Source organism: Bombina bombina, chromosome 3 (genome assembly GCF_027579735.1).
Source record: "Bombina bombina isolate aBomBom1 chromosome 3, aBomBom1.pri, whole genome shotgun sequence".
Taxonomy (NCBI): domain Eukaryota; kingdom Metazoa; phylum Chordata; class Amphibia; order Anura; family Bombinatoridae; genus Bombina; species Bombina bombina.
This window is the reverse complement of record NC_069501.1, coordinates 802896753-802914472: the sequence shown is the minus strand read 5'-3', so window position 1 is coordinate 802914472 and position 17720 is coordinate 802896753. Positions and strand designations below refer to the sequence as shown.

The following is a 17720-nucleotide window of genomic DNA, read 5'->3' as shown; positions in this document are numbered from 1 at the left end:
ATCAACTGTATGACCTTGCAGGTATTGTCCCTTGCCTCCCTGCCTGGGATGAATCCCACCTGGTCCGTGGAGATAAGGCCTGGTAAATATTTATTGAGGCGCAGGGACAGCACCTTAGCCAAGATCTTGAGGTCTGCATTTAATAATGATATAGGTCTGAAATGTTCGGGTGCGGTATGGGCCTTGCCCGGTTTGGGAATCACCGATATGTGAGCTTCAAGCATAGGGCGGGGTAGTCTTGGCTCTTCAATTAGGCTGTTAAAGAGCTGAAGCATTTTAGGGGCTAAAGTGTTAAAAAAGGTTTTGTAATATTTAATGGTTAACCCGTCTGGGCCTGGGCTCTTGCCATTAGGAAGATCTTTAACCGCTATGGATAGTTCCTCCCGGGAAATAGGCGAGTCTAACATGTCAGCTTCGTCCTTAGACAGTCCTGGTAGAGATAGGGGTGTCAGGTATGCATCTATAGTTTCTGTTTTGGTTAAGGAGTGTGTTTGTGTGTCTGGAGCCTGATTAATATTGTAAAGGGCTTTGTAATAATGATTGAATGTATTAGCTATTTGTTTGTTGCTCTTTACTTTATTGCCACCTTTGTCTGTGATGCTGTAGATATGTGTGCGGAGTTGCTGCCTACGAATGGATCGGGCTAGCAGCTTTCCAGGTTTATTTCCGTTTTCATGGTAATGCTGTCTGACGGATAACATCCTGTTCTGATAGGCATCTGCTAGATGTTGGTTGAGTTCTGATTTGGCGCAGTGGAGTTGTTGTTTAACAGCCTTGTCTGTTGTATTTTGCTTATGTTGTGTTTCCAATGTGGCCACTTTATCTAGAAGCGATGTGTGTTTAGCCCTATACTGCTTATGTAATCTGGCGGTGTGTTTAAGGAACTCGCCTCGCATCACACACTTGTGTGCGTCCCACATGGTAGGTAGTGATGTGTGGTCAGGTGTGTTATGCAGAAAATAGTCAGTTAGGGATTTTTGTAATTCGGTTTTAATTAAGGGTTTATCTAGGAGAGTTTCGTCCAGTCGCCATATGTAGGATGTTGGGGGTAAGTCTGGCCAAAATACTTCGGTAGTGACTGGGGCATGGTCGGACCAGGTAATATGCCCTATTTTACATTCGCCCACCATGTCCAAACCTACAGAATCTGCAAATATATAGTCTATTCGAGAATATTTAGCACAAGGGTTCGAATAATATGTAAAGTCCTTGGCTGTTGGGTGTGCTATGCGCCAGGTGTCATGTAGGAGTAGGTCCGCTAGTGTTGTTTTCACTGATTTGAGTATTTTATTACTGACACTAGAAGTGCCGTTGGAGGTGTCATGCTGAGGTTCTAACGGAATATTTAAATCACCCGCTACAAACACTGGACCTTTTGCATAGTCCAGCAGGGATTTGGCAAATCGTTTAAGGAATGTATGTTGGTTATTGTTTGGTGCATATATAGAGGCCAGGGTGATTGGGTGTTCATATAGAGTACCTGTCACAATGATATATCGCCCATCTGGATCTCTCTCTGTGTGCATATTTTTGAAGGGGATCGAGTGATGGATCAAGATGCCAACTCCGCATTTTTTTGAGGGGCCAGATGCTAGGTAAGCAGAGGGATATTGTGTATTATGCCATTTAGGCTCTCTGCCTTTTGCAAAGTGTGTTTCCTGGAGGAAAAGGACATGACTGTGTAAATTTTTTAGGTCCCTGAAGGCTATGGACCTCTTTCCTGGGCTATTTAGACCCTTGGCATTAATAGTGGTGAAATTAAGGCTATGTGTTTGATATTTGCTATCTTGGGCGCTCATCTCCGCGAGTATAGTGGAGGGGGTAGGTGTGAGGAAGGGCCAAGGAAGGGTGAGGAGAGGGAGAGAGAAAAAAAACAAAAAACAAAAAAAAAAAAAAAAAAAAAAAAACAAAACCCTATTTAGGTTTAACAAAGATCACAATCAGTGCGGGCGTCTGTCACGCCTATTGATTAGTTAATACTGTATATATCTAAAATATCTTGCACTGGGTGTTTTGTAAGGCAATATATATAAAATGAAAAAGAATAAGGAAAAAATAGATAAATAATTAAATAAAACTTAGTAAATATGAATAATTTACCAATGCAGTACCAACAATACAATAATAGTTTGCAAAAAATTAAGTAAAGAATAAAAGTAACAACAGGAGTAACAACTAACAACAAGAACCTTGTTAACGACTGTGAGGGTAGTAATCCATGAGTGTATGCAACATATTAAGAGAAAAAGGGTCCCAGGACCTTTAGGGAACGATCCCGGGCTTTTGTGTGGCCAACTTTACCTGATTATGAAGGAAATAAGCTAGAGTGATGGAATGACACTATTTTTTTTTTTTTTTCCTTATTTTCCTTCTTTTTTTTTTATTTTATATTATTCTATGGGGGGTATCTATTGTGGCTGGAACGAAACAGGTCGACTCCTGAGAGATTTGGCTTAAGGCCTTTAGGAGACATTACTTTTCAGGTATCTTTTTAGATATTACATTAAGGAGCATTAAATATGGATGTTTGAGTGTATTCACCGATCTGTGAGGTGAATCATTATTCTGGGCCTGGGTGTCAGGTATATGGTATTTAAACATAATCATAAACAGGATTAAAAACACATAACACCAGTAGAAAAGGAAAAGAAAAAATGATGACACTTGCACGAACGTAGGCCTGTTCCACACCGGCCACAAATGATATCATCTGAGAGGTATAATGTGAACATTGTGGGAGTGCAGTAAATTGTGGCTTATAATATAATTAGTGTTAACCAGTTAAGCTACAAGGTATAGGCCAGGAACATGGCGTTAAGTGTATGATATATAACAGTTCAACTAGTGTATTCCTGCAATCAAGAAAAGGTTACTAAAGATAAGACAAACTTATAACTTGCATTTCTCGTCCTATAAAGATGAAGGCTGGTAACCAGTGGAGAAACCGTCCGTTCTGCATTCAGAGCTGTTCTATGCGGTTATTCTCCATGTATAACACATGGTATCTGACGCACTAGGGCATGGTAGCCTCTCCCAACTGAGTGGTTCATCTTAAGAGTGTCCAGGATTGGACTCTCATTGCCCCGCACTGGGGACCCTGTTAATCAAGGCCACATATTTTCATGGGAATAGTCTATAAAAAGAAGTTACATGGATCCTGCTAGTTCTTGGATCGATCGGTTGATAAGATCCTAGTTGTGTCTTCTGAGCTGCCTCCGGGGTTGCCCCTGTTTCGGGGTAAAGCAATTTCTGTGTCGATGTCTGCCATAAAGGCTTGTAAATCTGAGTCCGGTCTGTAGATTAGAGTCTTATTATTGAGAGTGACTATTAGGGATACTGGGAATCCCCAACGGTATTGGATCTTGCGGTTCCTAAGCTGTTCTGTAACATGGGCTAGTTCTCGCCTTTTCTGTAAGGTGACTGGTGACAAATCTGAAAACAATTGCAATTCAGTACCTGCATGTTGAATAGATTTCTTAGACCTTGCACAGCGCATAAGCTCTTCCTTGTCCTTGAAATTAAGGAATTTTATTATAATGTCCCGTGGGGGTGCCTTAGGTGGTGGTTTAGGCCTCAGGGCTCTGTGTGCCCTTTCCATTGTAATCTCTGCCGAGGATGGTGTGTCTTTTATTGTGCGAAACAGGCTTTGGAGGTATCCTTCAATGGCGGGGGGGTGGACAGACTCAGGGACTCCTCTAACCCTTACGTTGTTTCGGCGACCCCTATTATCTAGGTCTTCTATTTTGTCTGACAATGACTGTATGATTACTGTATGATCCTGTAGTGTAGAGGAGTTAGTGTGTACTGTGGCATCCATGTTGGCCTGTGCCTCTTCTACTGCTGCGACCCTGCCCTCCAAAGTGCTAATGTCTTTACGCAGGTCCTGGAACAAACTTCGCATTTCCTGCATGACATTATGTATATCTTCCTTAGAAGATAAGTGCAGCAGGTCTTTTTTAGTAACATTAGCGTGTAGCTGAGCCTCATCAATAGTATTTTCTACTTGGGTTGTGGGTTGTATTGTCTCCATACTCTCTTTATTTGGTGTCACTTGCTGCTCTAATGGCTTTAGGAATTTATTTAAAGGTTTCTGGGTAGTTTTCTTTTCAGCTTTATGTTGTTTTTTGTTGATGGGCATTCCCCACTATTGAAAGGGTGAGCTTATGAGATATAGGGGGCAATGCCTTGGTGAGGGCAAAGTAATAGGCAGCGGAAGGGTTAATGTCTCAATAGGTAAATTTGTGTAGTCTGTCTTGGGAGATATCAGGCCCTGCTATTGCTTGCTATTTGAGTATTGGCAGTTCTGAGCCCCTATTTCTTTAGTGATACTGTGATGCAGTGCTTTCACGTAGGGCACCGTCTATCTCTGGCACTCTCTCAAGAGCCTGCAGTTTAATTATAGCCTGCTTTACAATTTTCTGTCAGGCCGTGGATGTAGTCTGCATCGTGTGCGCAAGCGGCCTTGTTTTTAGGAGATGATGGCAGCGTTTTGGCATCTATATCAGCATAGCCCTGTGCCTCCTAATCGTTACGCTTATATGAGCGTCGGTCATATCGGGCTTAATCAGCAGCGGCTGTGTGTATGGAGGTGCGTTTCTTACCCGCTCTGGGCGCGCGGCTGCAGCAGGCTCTATGCCTGTCAGATCCGTTGCTGTGCTGTACCTGCCTGGATGTGTGAGCCGCGGTGCTGCGATGTATCCGATCCGTCTTTGTGTCCGGGGCACTGGTGCTTAGTATAGCCTGAGGTGTACAGGTCTCTGTGTTGTGCCGACTGGGCCTCCTTTTCCGTTATCAGGGCAGTATCCACTCTCGTTAGCTGATGCGGGCCAGTGTTTAGACAATAAGTAGCCGAGCTGTTTCAGGTCAACCCCCAAGTATAGAAAAGTATTTTATAGGGTCCGTTTGACCATATTTATTTGTTGCATAACCTCAGGGACTTGGAGCCGATCTATAGTGCGGCCATTCGCCTGCGTGGCCAAGCTCCGCCCCCCTGAACGCTTGATTTTATCTAAGCGGGGGTTCTCTGTTTCGGTCATTGATACCTTGATTCAGGCACGTAAGCATGTTACTAGAAAGATCTACCATAAGATATGGCATAAATATCTTAATTGGTGCGAATCTAAGGGCTACTCATGGAGTAGAGTTAGGATTCGCAGGATTCTGTCTTTTTCTCCAAGAAGGATTGGAGAAAGGGTTATCAGCAAGTTCCTTAAAGGGACAAATCTCTGCTTTGTCAATTTTACTACACAAATGTTTGGCAGATGTTCCAGACATTCAGTCTTTTTGTCAGGCTCTAACCAGAATTAAAGAAATACCTGTTACACTATGCAAGCATAACTCTAGGGGGCGCTAGAAGAAATATATAAAACAATCTGTAGGATAATACTGAAGTATAATAAAAACAATAAAAACTTAAAAATAATATAAAATGATCAGATAATAATGTATAAAGACAAAATAATAATGACAATTACAGAAAAAATGAGACATGGACTCTCATCAAATGTGATGAGATCAATATAAACAGAAAATGCAGCTTAAAACAATATATAATAAATAAATAGTATTAAGTCTCTAATAAGTTCTTATCTGTATATGATATTGATACTCAGGCAGTCCCAAGATTAGGAGGGCACTTCAGAGGTTTATTAGTCCTCCTGGGTAGCACATATATAAGATTCTCCCTTAGATCCAGAAGTCAGCTCCTTGTCACAAAACCAGTCTGGGTAAATACTCTCTCTGTGCAAAGAAAATCACAAAGACAAGGGCGCCTCCTCGTGTGATATAGTTTGGACAAATGTAAAAATAGGTGAATACAGATTTTATACTCACAAGTAAAGCAGCACTCTGTTGTGCTTATAGAGGCAGACTGGGAGTTCACAGTGTCCCAGTTCACTGACCAAGGCAGTGCAACAAATCACTCTAGGGTAGATTTCAATCAAGCTCAGGCTCTCAGCAAAGAGTTAAAATACCATAGTTTAATGGTGCAGTAAAATACAATATAAAATGTCACAAATGTGACCGTAAAAGTGGTGCCTTCCGTTTAGGTTCCTGTCTTGTCCCTCCCTTTCATCCGTGTCCTATAGCTTTGGTTTTGCATCCCATAAGTAAGAATGAAATGCGTACCTGATAAATGTATTTCTTTTACTATATGACGAGTCCACCCTGTCATTCTAAGACAGGTGTATTTATTTTTTGTTAAACTTCAGTCACCTCTGCACCTTTTGGCTTTTCCTTTCTCTTCCTAACTTCGGTTGAATGACTGGAGGGGGATGGAAGGGAGGAGCTATATCTACAGCTCTGCTGTGGTGCTCTTTGCCACTTCCTGCTAAACAGGAGGCGTTATCCCATAAGTAAGGATGAAATCCGTGGACTCATGATATCATAAAAGAAATACATTTATCAGGTAAGCATAAATTTCCTTTTTCTTGGATTCCAGTCTGGCATACCTGTTTTTCCTCCGTTTACTTCCCTACACGAGTCATTGCTCATATTCAACAGGAGAGCAAAATGGGGATTCTCATAACCTCTTCGTGACCCCGCAGGATCTGGTGTGCAGACCTATGGGTAACGTATCTTCTCTTTGGCGACTGTATCTGAGGAAGGCCTTCTGAGTCAGGGTTCCTTCCTTCATTTTCATCTAGTTTCTCTGATGCTGCCTACTTGAAAATTGAACACTTGGTGTTGTGTTAGTGTGGGATTCAGAGTCAGTCAGTGAGACCATGACTTAGGCTTGCTTTTCTTTTTCTAGAAGAATTGCCATAGAATATGGCATATGTTTCTTAATTGGTGTGTATCCAAGGGTTCTCTTGGAGTGGAGTCCGGATCTTAGAAGTCTGTCCGGTCTCTAGGATGTCAGTACCCTGAGGGGTCAGATTCTGCTTTCTCTATTTGGTTGCTTACGCATCTGGCGGTCGTGCCAGATGTGCAATCTTTTTTTAGGCCTGGTCAGAATCAGGCCTGTCCTTTATGTTGTTTGCTCCCCCTTGGAGCATTAATCTTGTCTTAACCTTGTTCTTAGGGTTTTGGTACATTCTGTAGATATGAAGTGTTATCTCGGAAAGCTAACTTTTCTGCTCGGAGAGTCTCAGAACTCTCAGCTTGGCAGTGTGTTTCGCCTTATCTTATCTTTCTTGCAGATAAGGTGGTTCTTCGTATTAAGTTAGGTTTTCCTCCTAACTTGTGTTGGATGTGAATATTATGAAGGAGATTGTTGTCATTGTCTATGTCCCAATCCTTTTTATCTTAAGGAATGATGGTGGCACAACTTCAATGTTGTGCGTGTTCTTAATTTATTTCTACAGGCGACTAAAGATTTCGCCAGTTTTCTGTTTGGATGTTTATTTCTCTGGGACAGCTACTTCTGTTTTACTTTTTTTGGAAGTATGATTTGTTTGGTTATGAGACTGCTGGACAGCAGCCTCTTGAGATAATTACAGCTCTTTTCTCTAGGACTGTATCTGCTTCTTGGGTTTTCAAGAATGAAGCTTCTGTTGTTCAGATTTGCAAGGCTGCAAGTTGGTTCTCTCTGTTTTCATTTTCTGAATGTTTCAAATTTAATATTTTTATAGTTTGCTGAGGCTGCATTTGGGAGAAATGTTTTTCAAGCAGTGATGTCTTCTGTTTAGGTTACTTGTCCCTCCCTTATCATCTGTGTCCTCTAGCTTAGGTATTGATTCCCAACAGTAATTGATGATGATCCCTGGACTCACCGTGCACTTGGAAAGAAAACGAAATTTATACTTACATGATTAATTTTATTTCTTGACACGGTGAGTCCACGGCCCGCCATGTATATTTCAGTTTGTTTTTTTGTATAAACCTCAGGCACCTCTGCACCTTGTGTTGCTTCCTTTCTCTACTTTCCTTTGGTCGAATGACTGGGGGATTGTGGGTAGGAAGTGATATTTTATTAGCTTTGCTGTGGTGCTCTTTGCCTCCTCCTGCTGGCCAGGAGTGATATTCCCAACAGTAATTGATGATGATCCATGGACTGTATCAAGAAAGAAATACATTTATCGGGTAAGCATACATTTCATTTTTACTACTATATTTACATGCTACACAACTGTAGCATGGAAAGAAACCTTTTATCGTTTATATATTTTTTGTTGTTCATTATATATAGTGAAGAAGAGTAAACAACTTTCCGATTCAAATTCTTCCCTCTTTTGTGTTTTTTTTTCTGCAGTAATTGTTCCCTATTTAATTGTTCTTCTTCCTTTAATGCTATATCTATATTTTCTCCCTTATATCCCCTCTCTAGGAGTCTTTTGCTTAAGATTATAGCTTGCTCTTCATAATATTCTGGTTTACTTCAATTTTTCTTTATCCTCATAAATTGGCATTTAGGCACATTATTTATCCACCTATTTAAATTACAGCTTTCAATATGGATATAGATGTGAGAGTCAACTTTCTTAAAGAAAGTCTTTGTCTGCATTCGTTGCTCAATGACATTTATTTCTAAATCTAAATAGTGTTTTTTTTGTTTTAGTACTAGTTTCTGATGTAAAACTTAAACCTAATTCATTACTATTCATGTCTTCCAGGAATATCTTCCTTCCAAATTATAAACAATATTGTCAATAAATCTTGTATATAGTATCAAGTTCTCAACCCATGGACCATTATAAATATAAGCTCATAAACAGATTGGCATAACTGACATGAACCTGGTACCCATAGCTGTTCCCTTTTGTTGAAGATAATTACCATTACAAATGAAGTAATTATTAATTTATTTAAATAGAATTCCACAGCCTTCATCCCCAAAGAATGGTCAATATTTGTAAACAGTAATGAAACGTCATGTTATCATAATATAACTCTCCCTCCATTCTATTTCCTTCTATTTTTTCCATAAATGGGTTTGATCTTTGAGGTATGCAGGTAGAGTAACTACATATTTTTGTAAACATTGATCAACAAATTTAGATAGTTTTGAGGATAATAAATTAATATCCAATATAATAAGACAACTTGGAGGATTCACCATGGATTTATGGATTTTTGGTAGGAAGTAAAATATAAGAGTTTGGGGTACTTTATTACATAGAACATTGTATTTACTAATATTTAGAAGCCCCTCCATTTTTTGCATTCAACAGAATTTTTTCCAATATTTCTTTTTGTTTATTTAAGGTATTAGATGGCATTTTTTATATGTGGTGGTGTCATCTAATAATCTAGAGGATTCCTTCAAGTAATCCTCTGTATTCATGATGACTACCCACCACCCTTATCTGAAGATCTACTGGACATGGTAAGAACTTCTGGTGCAGCAGTGTTTTCCATCATACTATTACGATCCATATTCAGTATACTGGATATTTGGACTTTCTTATTGCTCACATCAGAGACTTTTAATATATATTGTCATAATGTTTTTATACCACTGGTGGTTATTTTGTATATCGTTCTTGTCATTGGTTAACTAGTTCCCAGTAGTGCATTGTTGCACTGGAGCTGACTTAAACTATATGTTTAACCGATTTGCAGGGGTTATACACATCGCTGTATGTAAGTAACAGTGCAATAACATAATTCCCTAACACACGTTATAGCATTTTAATTTTTATCTTTTTTATCCCTTTAAACCCAGAAATATTGGATTAGTATTCAGTGACAGGCAATTGTTTTTACAAAATAAATAGCTAATAATTCAGTTTATAGGATGGTTACTATAATAAATCAATTTTAAGGAACTCGGACTTGTCTCACAACCTAGTTTTACCTCAGTTTTTAGTCATATATGCTTTTTCATATGTATGCTTACAAGCCTATATTCTATAACATTATAGTGTTTGTCATTATTTTGTGATTTATTATATTGCTTTCATAGTACAGCAGATTATGTTGGTGCTTAATTACATTATCTAAAACATATTTTTTATTTTATATGGTTTATTTAAATGTATTCATATGCTGGTGTTCAGCTTATCATAAGCCACTTTATTTTGCCATTCATGATCATGATTTTAAAATGCTGTTTAAAATTCTAAACACAACACACATGTATACTGAAACGTTAGTTTATTTCATATGACCTTAGTAAACCTTTTTTTTTTTAATTAAATAAGACCATACGTATTTTGCAGGAAATTCACTAGTCTTGTATTAATATAAACTTTGAGTCAATATAAAAAGTATGAGTTTTAAAAATATTTAAAAAATAAAAAAAAAATTAAAATGATAACGCTGTTGTTGTAATGATATACTCTGAAGAATTCTGTATACTGATGGAAATGATGTCTCAAATGTTTGAATATGTTTCATTGGAATTTATTTGATTTAATAAAAATATTTAAAACAAAAAAAAAAAGTATTAGTTTTATACTGGAAAAAAATAACATTTATTTTAAATAAGTAGAAATGTTACTGTCTATAAAGAAAAAAATATAATGTGCCTTTGGCATATTTCTTATCAATGTGAAAATATATATATAAAAATATAAAATAAAAGTCTCCTTTCTTTTATAGGTTGGATTGCAATATTGGGTTCATTGTGGCTCTTGATTCTGGCGGACATTCATGATTTTGAAATCATCTTGCATCGCGTAGAATGGGCCACTCTTCTTTTCTTTGCAGCATTGTTTGTTCTAATGGAGGTATGAGCAATATAATTAGCATATTATTCCATTTTTGTTCTCTTAAAGTGTCTATTTACAAAATAACATTTACTCTACTCTCAGGCAGATGAGCAGGAACATTCCTAATCACTTGTTTAATGCAAGAAGCCGATGTAATTAATTTCATAGTCCTGCAGATATTCCATTCTCCTGTTTACAGGGCCGTCTTTCTTTTGCTCAATTAGAGGACAGTAAACACCTTGGGGTTTTAATTTTTTTTTTTGAGCACAACAACATTGCAGTATACTTTCATTATGTATTTTGCCTATATTTCTAGTAATTTAAGCTCTGAAAATTGTGAGTTTTCTAATTTTTAGAAATGCAACCTGCAGACTTCTCAAAGCCAGCACTTCTACATTTCTTTCCCTAATTGTCTTTGGCAGATAACAAATAATGGTGATTTCCCAATGCAAGTACGCATATGTGCATTGTTTGAAGAGGGGACCACTATCCTAACCATAAAACACAGAGGGTATGAGATTCCAGTCTAGAAAGAGGGGAACATGATCTTTCAAATGAATGGCCCTGTGTCTGTCATGCTGCCATCTGATTGTCATTGTTATGATTGACAAATAACTGCATTTGGTTCTATTTTAGGGGTTCTGGCAAATTTTAGGAGGCCTTTATTAACCCTCACAATAGAAAGTGTTGTTGATGTTATGGGTCATAGATCCAGGTTTATCTGAACTATTAAAAATATAAGATTCAAATAATTGGGAGAATGTAAAACTATGTAATATTTGTAAAATTATATAAAGGATGAATTTTGATATAACTATTTTTACTACCATGAGTGAAGTTGAACAGGGATAGAAGCATACATACATTGTCACAATGGGTTGAGCTAACCCCTCTGGGAAATCAGAATATTGTCATTTTTTTAAAATGTATGTTAATATTTGTATGGCTAGATATTTTATACCAACTCATTTTCTGTATAAATTGCAGATGTTGCAGGAAGCCACAAATAATACATTTTAGGTTCTGGTTTTTAATAATCCATTTTTATTGAATAATATAGATATGAAATCTTAAATGTTGGTGTTTTGGGAAGGTGAATTGATGCTAATTGTGGAAAAACAAATTTGAGTTGGAAATAACAAGGGAATAATGACCCCTGTGCTACTAGATACAATGTATGCCATAGAAAATGACAGACTATTTATTTTTTTACAGTTCATATGGTGGCATTTTCCTATAGTATATTTGAGCAAACTAGTTATTTTCTTAAAATGCTAGGGCTGCGGAGAAAAACAAGGCTTGGTACCTCACAGAAAAAAGTTGAAATGTATGTGTAAATCCAATGAGAGTCAAAGAACTAAAAAAAGGTTCAGCTATTTTTAGATTTTCTTCATTCTCTTGGTATCCTTTGATGAAGAAGCACCAATACACTACTGGTATTTAGCTGAACACATAGGATAAGACAATCAGATAAGGCATAAATGTGCAACAACTAAGCTGCTAGCTCCCTATAGTAGCTAGCTGCTCCTGATCCTACTTAGGTTTGCATTTAACAAAGGATACCGAGAACAAAGAAAATTAGATAAAAGTATTAAATTGGAGAGTAGTTCAAATTTGCATGCTGTATCTGAATCGTGAAAGTTTAATTTTGAGTTAACAGTTTCATATTTTATGTCAAATTTAATTTTAAAATACACCATGCAAACTGTACTAAAAAGTACAACATTTAAGGTGTACTTTATTTTACATTTTTGGAAAATGAGTCTCACAGCCTTGGTATTCCTTAGATATCTCTGTAACTTTCTCACAAGTCTAAACATTCTGTAAGCGACATACACCTGTTGCAGTTTTATTTAGCAAAATGGAAGCCGCTAAATTTGTATCTTAAAGATACATAATGCGCTTATTAAAAGTGGATAGGGAAAGGTATGATTGCAAAAGTAGACGTGAATGCTAAGTAACATAAGATAAAAACGGCATTGATTTATATTTATTCCTTATATTCCCTTTCCCCTGTGGGATGCTCAATTCAGAAAGAAAATTTCTTTCCATGCTGGCAAACTTCAAAACAAACTGATCTTTAACTTTATTATTAAAGGTTATTACAAATATTTGATGACATTGGTTTATCTTTGATTCTAACTATATTATGGCAAAGGGGCCTATTTATCAGCCCTCTGTTTCATAACTGGTGATTTTGGCGATCCTGAAGGCTCGCCAGAAACACGGGGCTTCAAGCTCCATACGGAGCTTGATAAATAGCACCCGAAATGTTTAATCAATGATCTGCTCTTCTAGCATTAACTGTAGGTGGAGCAAGATAAATCCATAAACTTTAATATAATGTGGATTTGAATATTTTTGGAATTGTATGACTCAGATAGGCAGTAAGTAGTGGTGCAGTAGTTTATATAATTCTTTAGAAGTGAACCTTATTTTTGGCATAACTTGTATTCAAAGCTAAATGTTTTGGGAAAAGATACTACATGGGCTTTGTCGTTGTTGCAAGGTCTTGTTTTACTTGATCCAATATTTTATTCTCTGCCATATTAACTACCTGTAAATGTACTTACTACCTTGTTTCTGTGTGCATCACTGAAGTCTTCATTTATCAAGCTGTGATAGCAGCTTCTAAGCCCCAGAGTTTCAGGCTTGCGTGAGCACGCCTGAAATGCTAGATAAGTAGTAGTAGTCTTAAATCTGCTGCTACTTAATCTCTCCAGCCACCTAAAATGTGGCAGAATTCAATCAACCCGATAAGGTCCAATTGGGATGATTGACAGCAGGGGCGGCATTGCATAAGCAGTGGCGGTTTTGCCACCGCTTGATAAACGGAGCCCTAAGACTTTTTCCTAGATTTCATATCACAGAAGTATAAAATATGATTATGGAGGTGTCTAATGGCAATGCAATTGCTTTGGTAGCAATATTGTGTTTTGGTAATACATGCAGTTATCCAAATATTTTATTTATGTCTTTGTAAATCATTCTGTGAACTCTATCTGCTTCATAGAAAATCATAGGTGATATCACACAAAGGATGAACCAATAACAATTAACTACGTTTTTTCAATGTTCAGGAGAATCAATGGAGTTGGACAAGCAAGAGATTAAAGATGGCCCTTTCTGAAGTACAATGTTATATTATACATATTTCTTCTGTTATGTGTGATCAGTCCACGGGTCATCATTACTTCTGGGATATAACTCCTCCCCAACAGGAAATGCAAGAGGATTCACCCAGCAGAGCTGCATATAGCTCCTCCCCTCTACGTCACTCCCAGTCATTCTCTTGCACCCAACGACTAGATAGGATGTGTGAGAGGACTATGGTGATTATACTTAGTTTTTATAACTTCAATCAAAAGTTTGTTATTTTACAATAGCACCGGAGTGTGTTATTGCCTCTCTGGCAGAGTTTGAAGAAGAATCTACCAGAGTTTTTACTATGATTTTAACCGGAGTCGTTAAGATCATATTGCTGTTTCTCGGCCATCTGAGGGAGGTAAAAGCTTCAGATCAGGGGACAGCGGGCAGATGAATCTGCATTAAGGTATGTAGCAGTTTTTATTTTCTGAATGGAATTGATGAGAAAATCCTGCCATACCGTTATAATGACATGTATGTATACTCTACACTTCAGTATTCTGGGGATGGTATTTCACTGGAATTACTCTGTTAAAAGTACATTAAACCTTTTAATAGGTATTTATTATGTTAAACGTTTTTGCTGGAATGTAGAATCGTTTGCATTTTCTGAGGTACTGAGTGAATAAATGTTTGGGCATTATTTTTCCACTTGGCAGTTGCTTGTTTTAATTGTGACAGTTTCGTTTCTCTCTCACTGCTGTGTGTGAGGGGGAGGGGCCGTTTTTGGCGCTCTTTGCTACGCATCAAAAATTTCCAGTCAGTTACTCTTGTATTTCCTGCATGATCCGGTTCATCTCTAACAGAACTCAGGGGTCTTCAAACTTCTTTGGAGGGAGGTAGATTCTCTCAGCAGAGCTGTGAGACTTATATATTGACTGTGATTAAAAACGTTGCTCTGTAATTTTTATGTTTCAAATTTAATTATTGTTACTTTACTAATGGGAACAAACCTTTGCTAAAAGTTGTGTTGTTTTTAAGGATTGATGCTATAACTGTTTTTCAGTTCATTATTTCAACTGTCATTTAATCGTTTAGTGCTTCTTTGAGGCACAGTACGTTTTTGTTAAATAAGATTGTAACCAAGTTGCAAGTTTATTGCTAGTGTGTTAAACATGTCTGATTCAGAGGAAGATACCTGTGTCATTTGTTCCAATGCCAAGGTGGAGCCCAATAGAAATTTATGTACTAACTGTATTGATGCTACTTTAAATAAAAGCCAATCTGTACAAATTGAACAAATTTCACCAAACAGCGAGGGGAGAGTTATGCCGACTAACTCGCCTCACGTGTCAGTACCTGCATCTCCCGCCCGGGAGGTGCGTGATATTGTGGCGCCTAGTACATCTGGGCGGCCAGTACAGATAACATTACAAGATATGGCTACTGTTATGACTGAAGTTTTGGCTAAATTACCAGAACTAAGAGGCAAGCGTGATCACTCTGGGGTGAGAACAGAGTGCGCTGATAATACTAGGGCCATGTCTGATACTGCGTCACAGCTTGCAGAGCATGAGGACGGAGAGCTTCATTCTGTGGGTGACGGTTCTGATCCAAACAGATTGGATTCAGATATTTCAAATTTTAAATTTAAATTGGAGAACCTCCGTGTATTACTAGGGGAGGTTTTAGCGGCTCTTAATGATTGTAACACTGTTGCAATACCAGAGAAATTGTGTAGGTTGGATAAATACTTTGCGGTACCGGCGAGTACTGACGTTTTTCCTATACCTAAGAGACTAACTGAAATTGTTACTAAGGAGTGGGATAGACCCGGTGTGCCGTTCTCACCCCCTCCAATAATTAGAAAGATGTTTCCAATAGACGCCACCACACGGGACTTATGGCAAACGGTCCCTAAGGTGGAGGGAGCAGTTTCTACTTTAGCTAAGCGTACCACTATCCCGGTGGAGGATAGCTGTGCTTTTTCAGATCCAATGGATAAAAAATTAGAGGGTTACCTTAAGAAAATGTTTGTTCAACAAGGTTTTATATTGCAACCCCTTGCATGCACGGCTGCGGCAGCATTTTGGATTGAGTCTCTGGAAGAGAACCTTAGTTCAGCTACGCTGGACGACATTACGGACAGGCTTAGAGTCCTTAAACTAGCTAATTCATTTCGGAGGCCGTAGTACATTTAACCAAACTTACGGCTAAGAACTCAGGATTCGCCATTCAGGCACGTAGGGCGCTGTGGCTAAAATCCTGGTCAGCTGATGTAACTTCTAAGTCCAAATTATTTAATATACCTTTCAAGGGGCAAACTTTATTTGGGCCCGGTTTGAAAGAAATTATCGCTGACATTACAGGAGGTAAGGGCCACGCCCTGCCTCAAGACAAAGCCAAAGCTAAGGCTAGACAGTCTAATTTTCGTCCCTTTCGGAATTTCAAAGCAGGAGCAGCACCAACTTCCACTGCACCAAAACAGGAAGGAGCTGTTGCTCGTTACAGACAAGGCTGGAAACCTAACCAGTCCTGGAACAAGGGCAAGCAGGCCAGGAAACCTGCTGCTGCCCCAAAGACAGCATGAACCGAGGGCCCCCGATCCGGGACCGGATCTAGTGGGGGGCAGACTCTCTCTCTTCGCCCAGGCTTGGGCAAGAGATGTTCAGGATCCCTGGGCGCTAGAGATCATATCTCAGGGATACCTTCTAGACTTCAAATTCTCTCCCCCAAGAGGGAGATTTCATCTGTCAAGGTTGTCAACAAACCAGATAAAGAAAGAAGCGTTTCTACGCTGTGTACAAGATCTGTTATTAATGGGAGTGATCCATCCGGTTCCGCGGTCGGAACAAGGACAAGGGTTTTACTCAAACCTGTTTGTGGTTCCCAAAAAAGAGGGAACTTTCAGGCCAATCTTGGATTTAAAGATCCTAAACAAATTCCTAAGAGTTCCATCGTTCAAAATGGAAACTATTCGGACAATCTTACCCATGATCCAAAAGGGTCAGTACATGACCACAGTGGATTTAAAGGATGCTTACCTTCACATACCGATTCACAAAGATCATTACCGGTATCTAAGGTTTGCCTTCTTAGACAGGCATTACCAGTTTGTAGCTCTTCCATTCGGATTGGCTACGGCTCCAAGAATCTTCACAAAGGTTCTGGGTGCCCTTCTGGCGGTACTAAGACCGCGAGGAATTTCGGTAGCTCCGTACCTAGACGACATTCTGATACAAGCTTCAAGCTTTCAAACTGCCAAGTCTCATACAGAGTTAGTTCTGGCATTTCTAAGGTCGCATGGATGGAAAGTGAACGAAAAGAAGAGTTCTCTCTTTCCTCTCACAAGAGTTCCATTCTTGGGGACTCTTATAGATTCTGTAGAAATGAAGATTTATCTGACAGAAGACAGATTAACAAAGCTTCTAAATGCATGCCGTGTCCTTCATTCCATTCAACTCCCGTCAGTAGCTCAATGCATGGAGGTGATCGGCTTAATGGTAGCAGCAATGGACATAGTACCCTTTGCACGTCTACATCTCAGACCGCTGCAATTGTGCATGCTGAGTCAGTGGAATGGGGATTACTCAGACTTGTCCCCTACTCTGAATCTGGATCAAGAGACCAGAAACTCTCTTCTATGGTGGCTTTCTCGGCCACATCTGTCCAGGGGGATGCCATTCAGCAGGCCGGACTGGACAATTGTAACAACAGACGCCAGCCTACTAGGTTGGGGTGCTGTCTGGAATTCTCTGAAGGCTCAGGGACAATGGAATCAGGAGGAAAGTCTCCTGCCAATAAACATTCTGGAATTGAGAGCAGTTCTCAATGCCCTTCTGGCTTGGCCCCAGTTAAAAACTCGGGGGTTCATCAGGTTTCAGTCGGACAACATCACGACTGTAGCTTACATCAACCATCAAGGAGGGACAAGAAGCTCCCTAGCAATGATGGAAGTATCAAAGATAATTCGCTGGGCAGAGTCTCACTCTTGCCACCTGTCAGCAATCCACATCCCGGGAGTGGAGAACTGGGAGGCGG

At 39.0% G+C, this 17720-nt stretch overlaps 1 protein-coding gene across 3 annotated transcripts in view; it reads left to right on the top strand.

The window, feature by feature from the left end:
- OCA2 (OCA2 melanosomal transmembrane protein) overlaps positions 1 to 17720 on the top strand; it is a 739048-nt gene that overhangs the window by 507863 nt on the left and 213465 nt on the right. For all 3 annotated transcript variants that reach the window (XM_053707724.1, XM_053707725.1, XM_053707723.1), the window contains exon 19: positions 10483 to 10610. In XM_053707724.1, coding sequence (XP_053563699.1) covers positions 10483 to 10610 — 128 coding nt within the window. The remainder of the gene's footprint in view (positions 1 to 10482; positions 10611 to 17720) is intronic.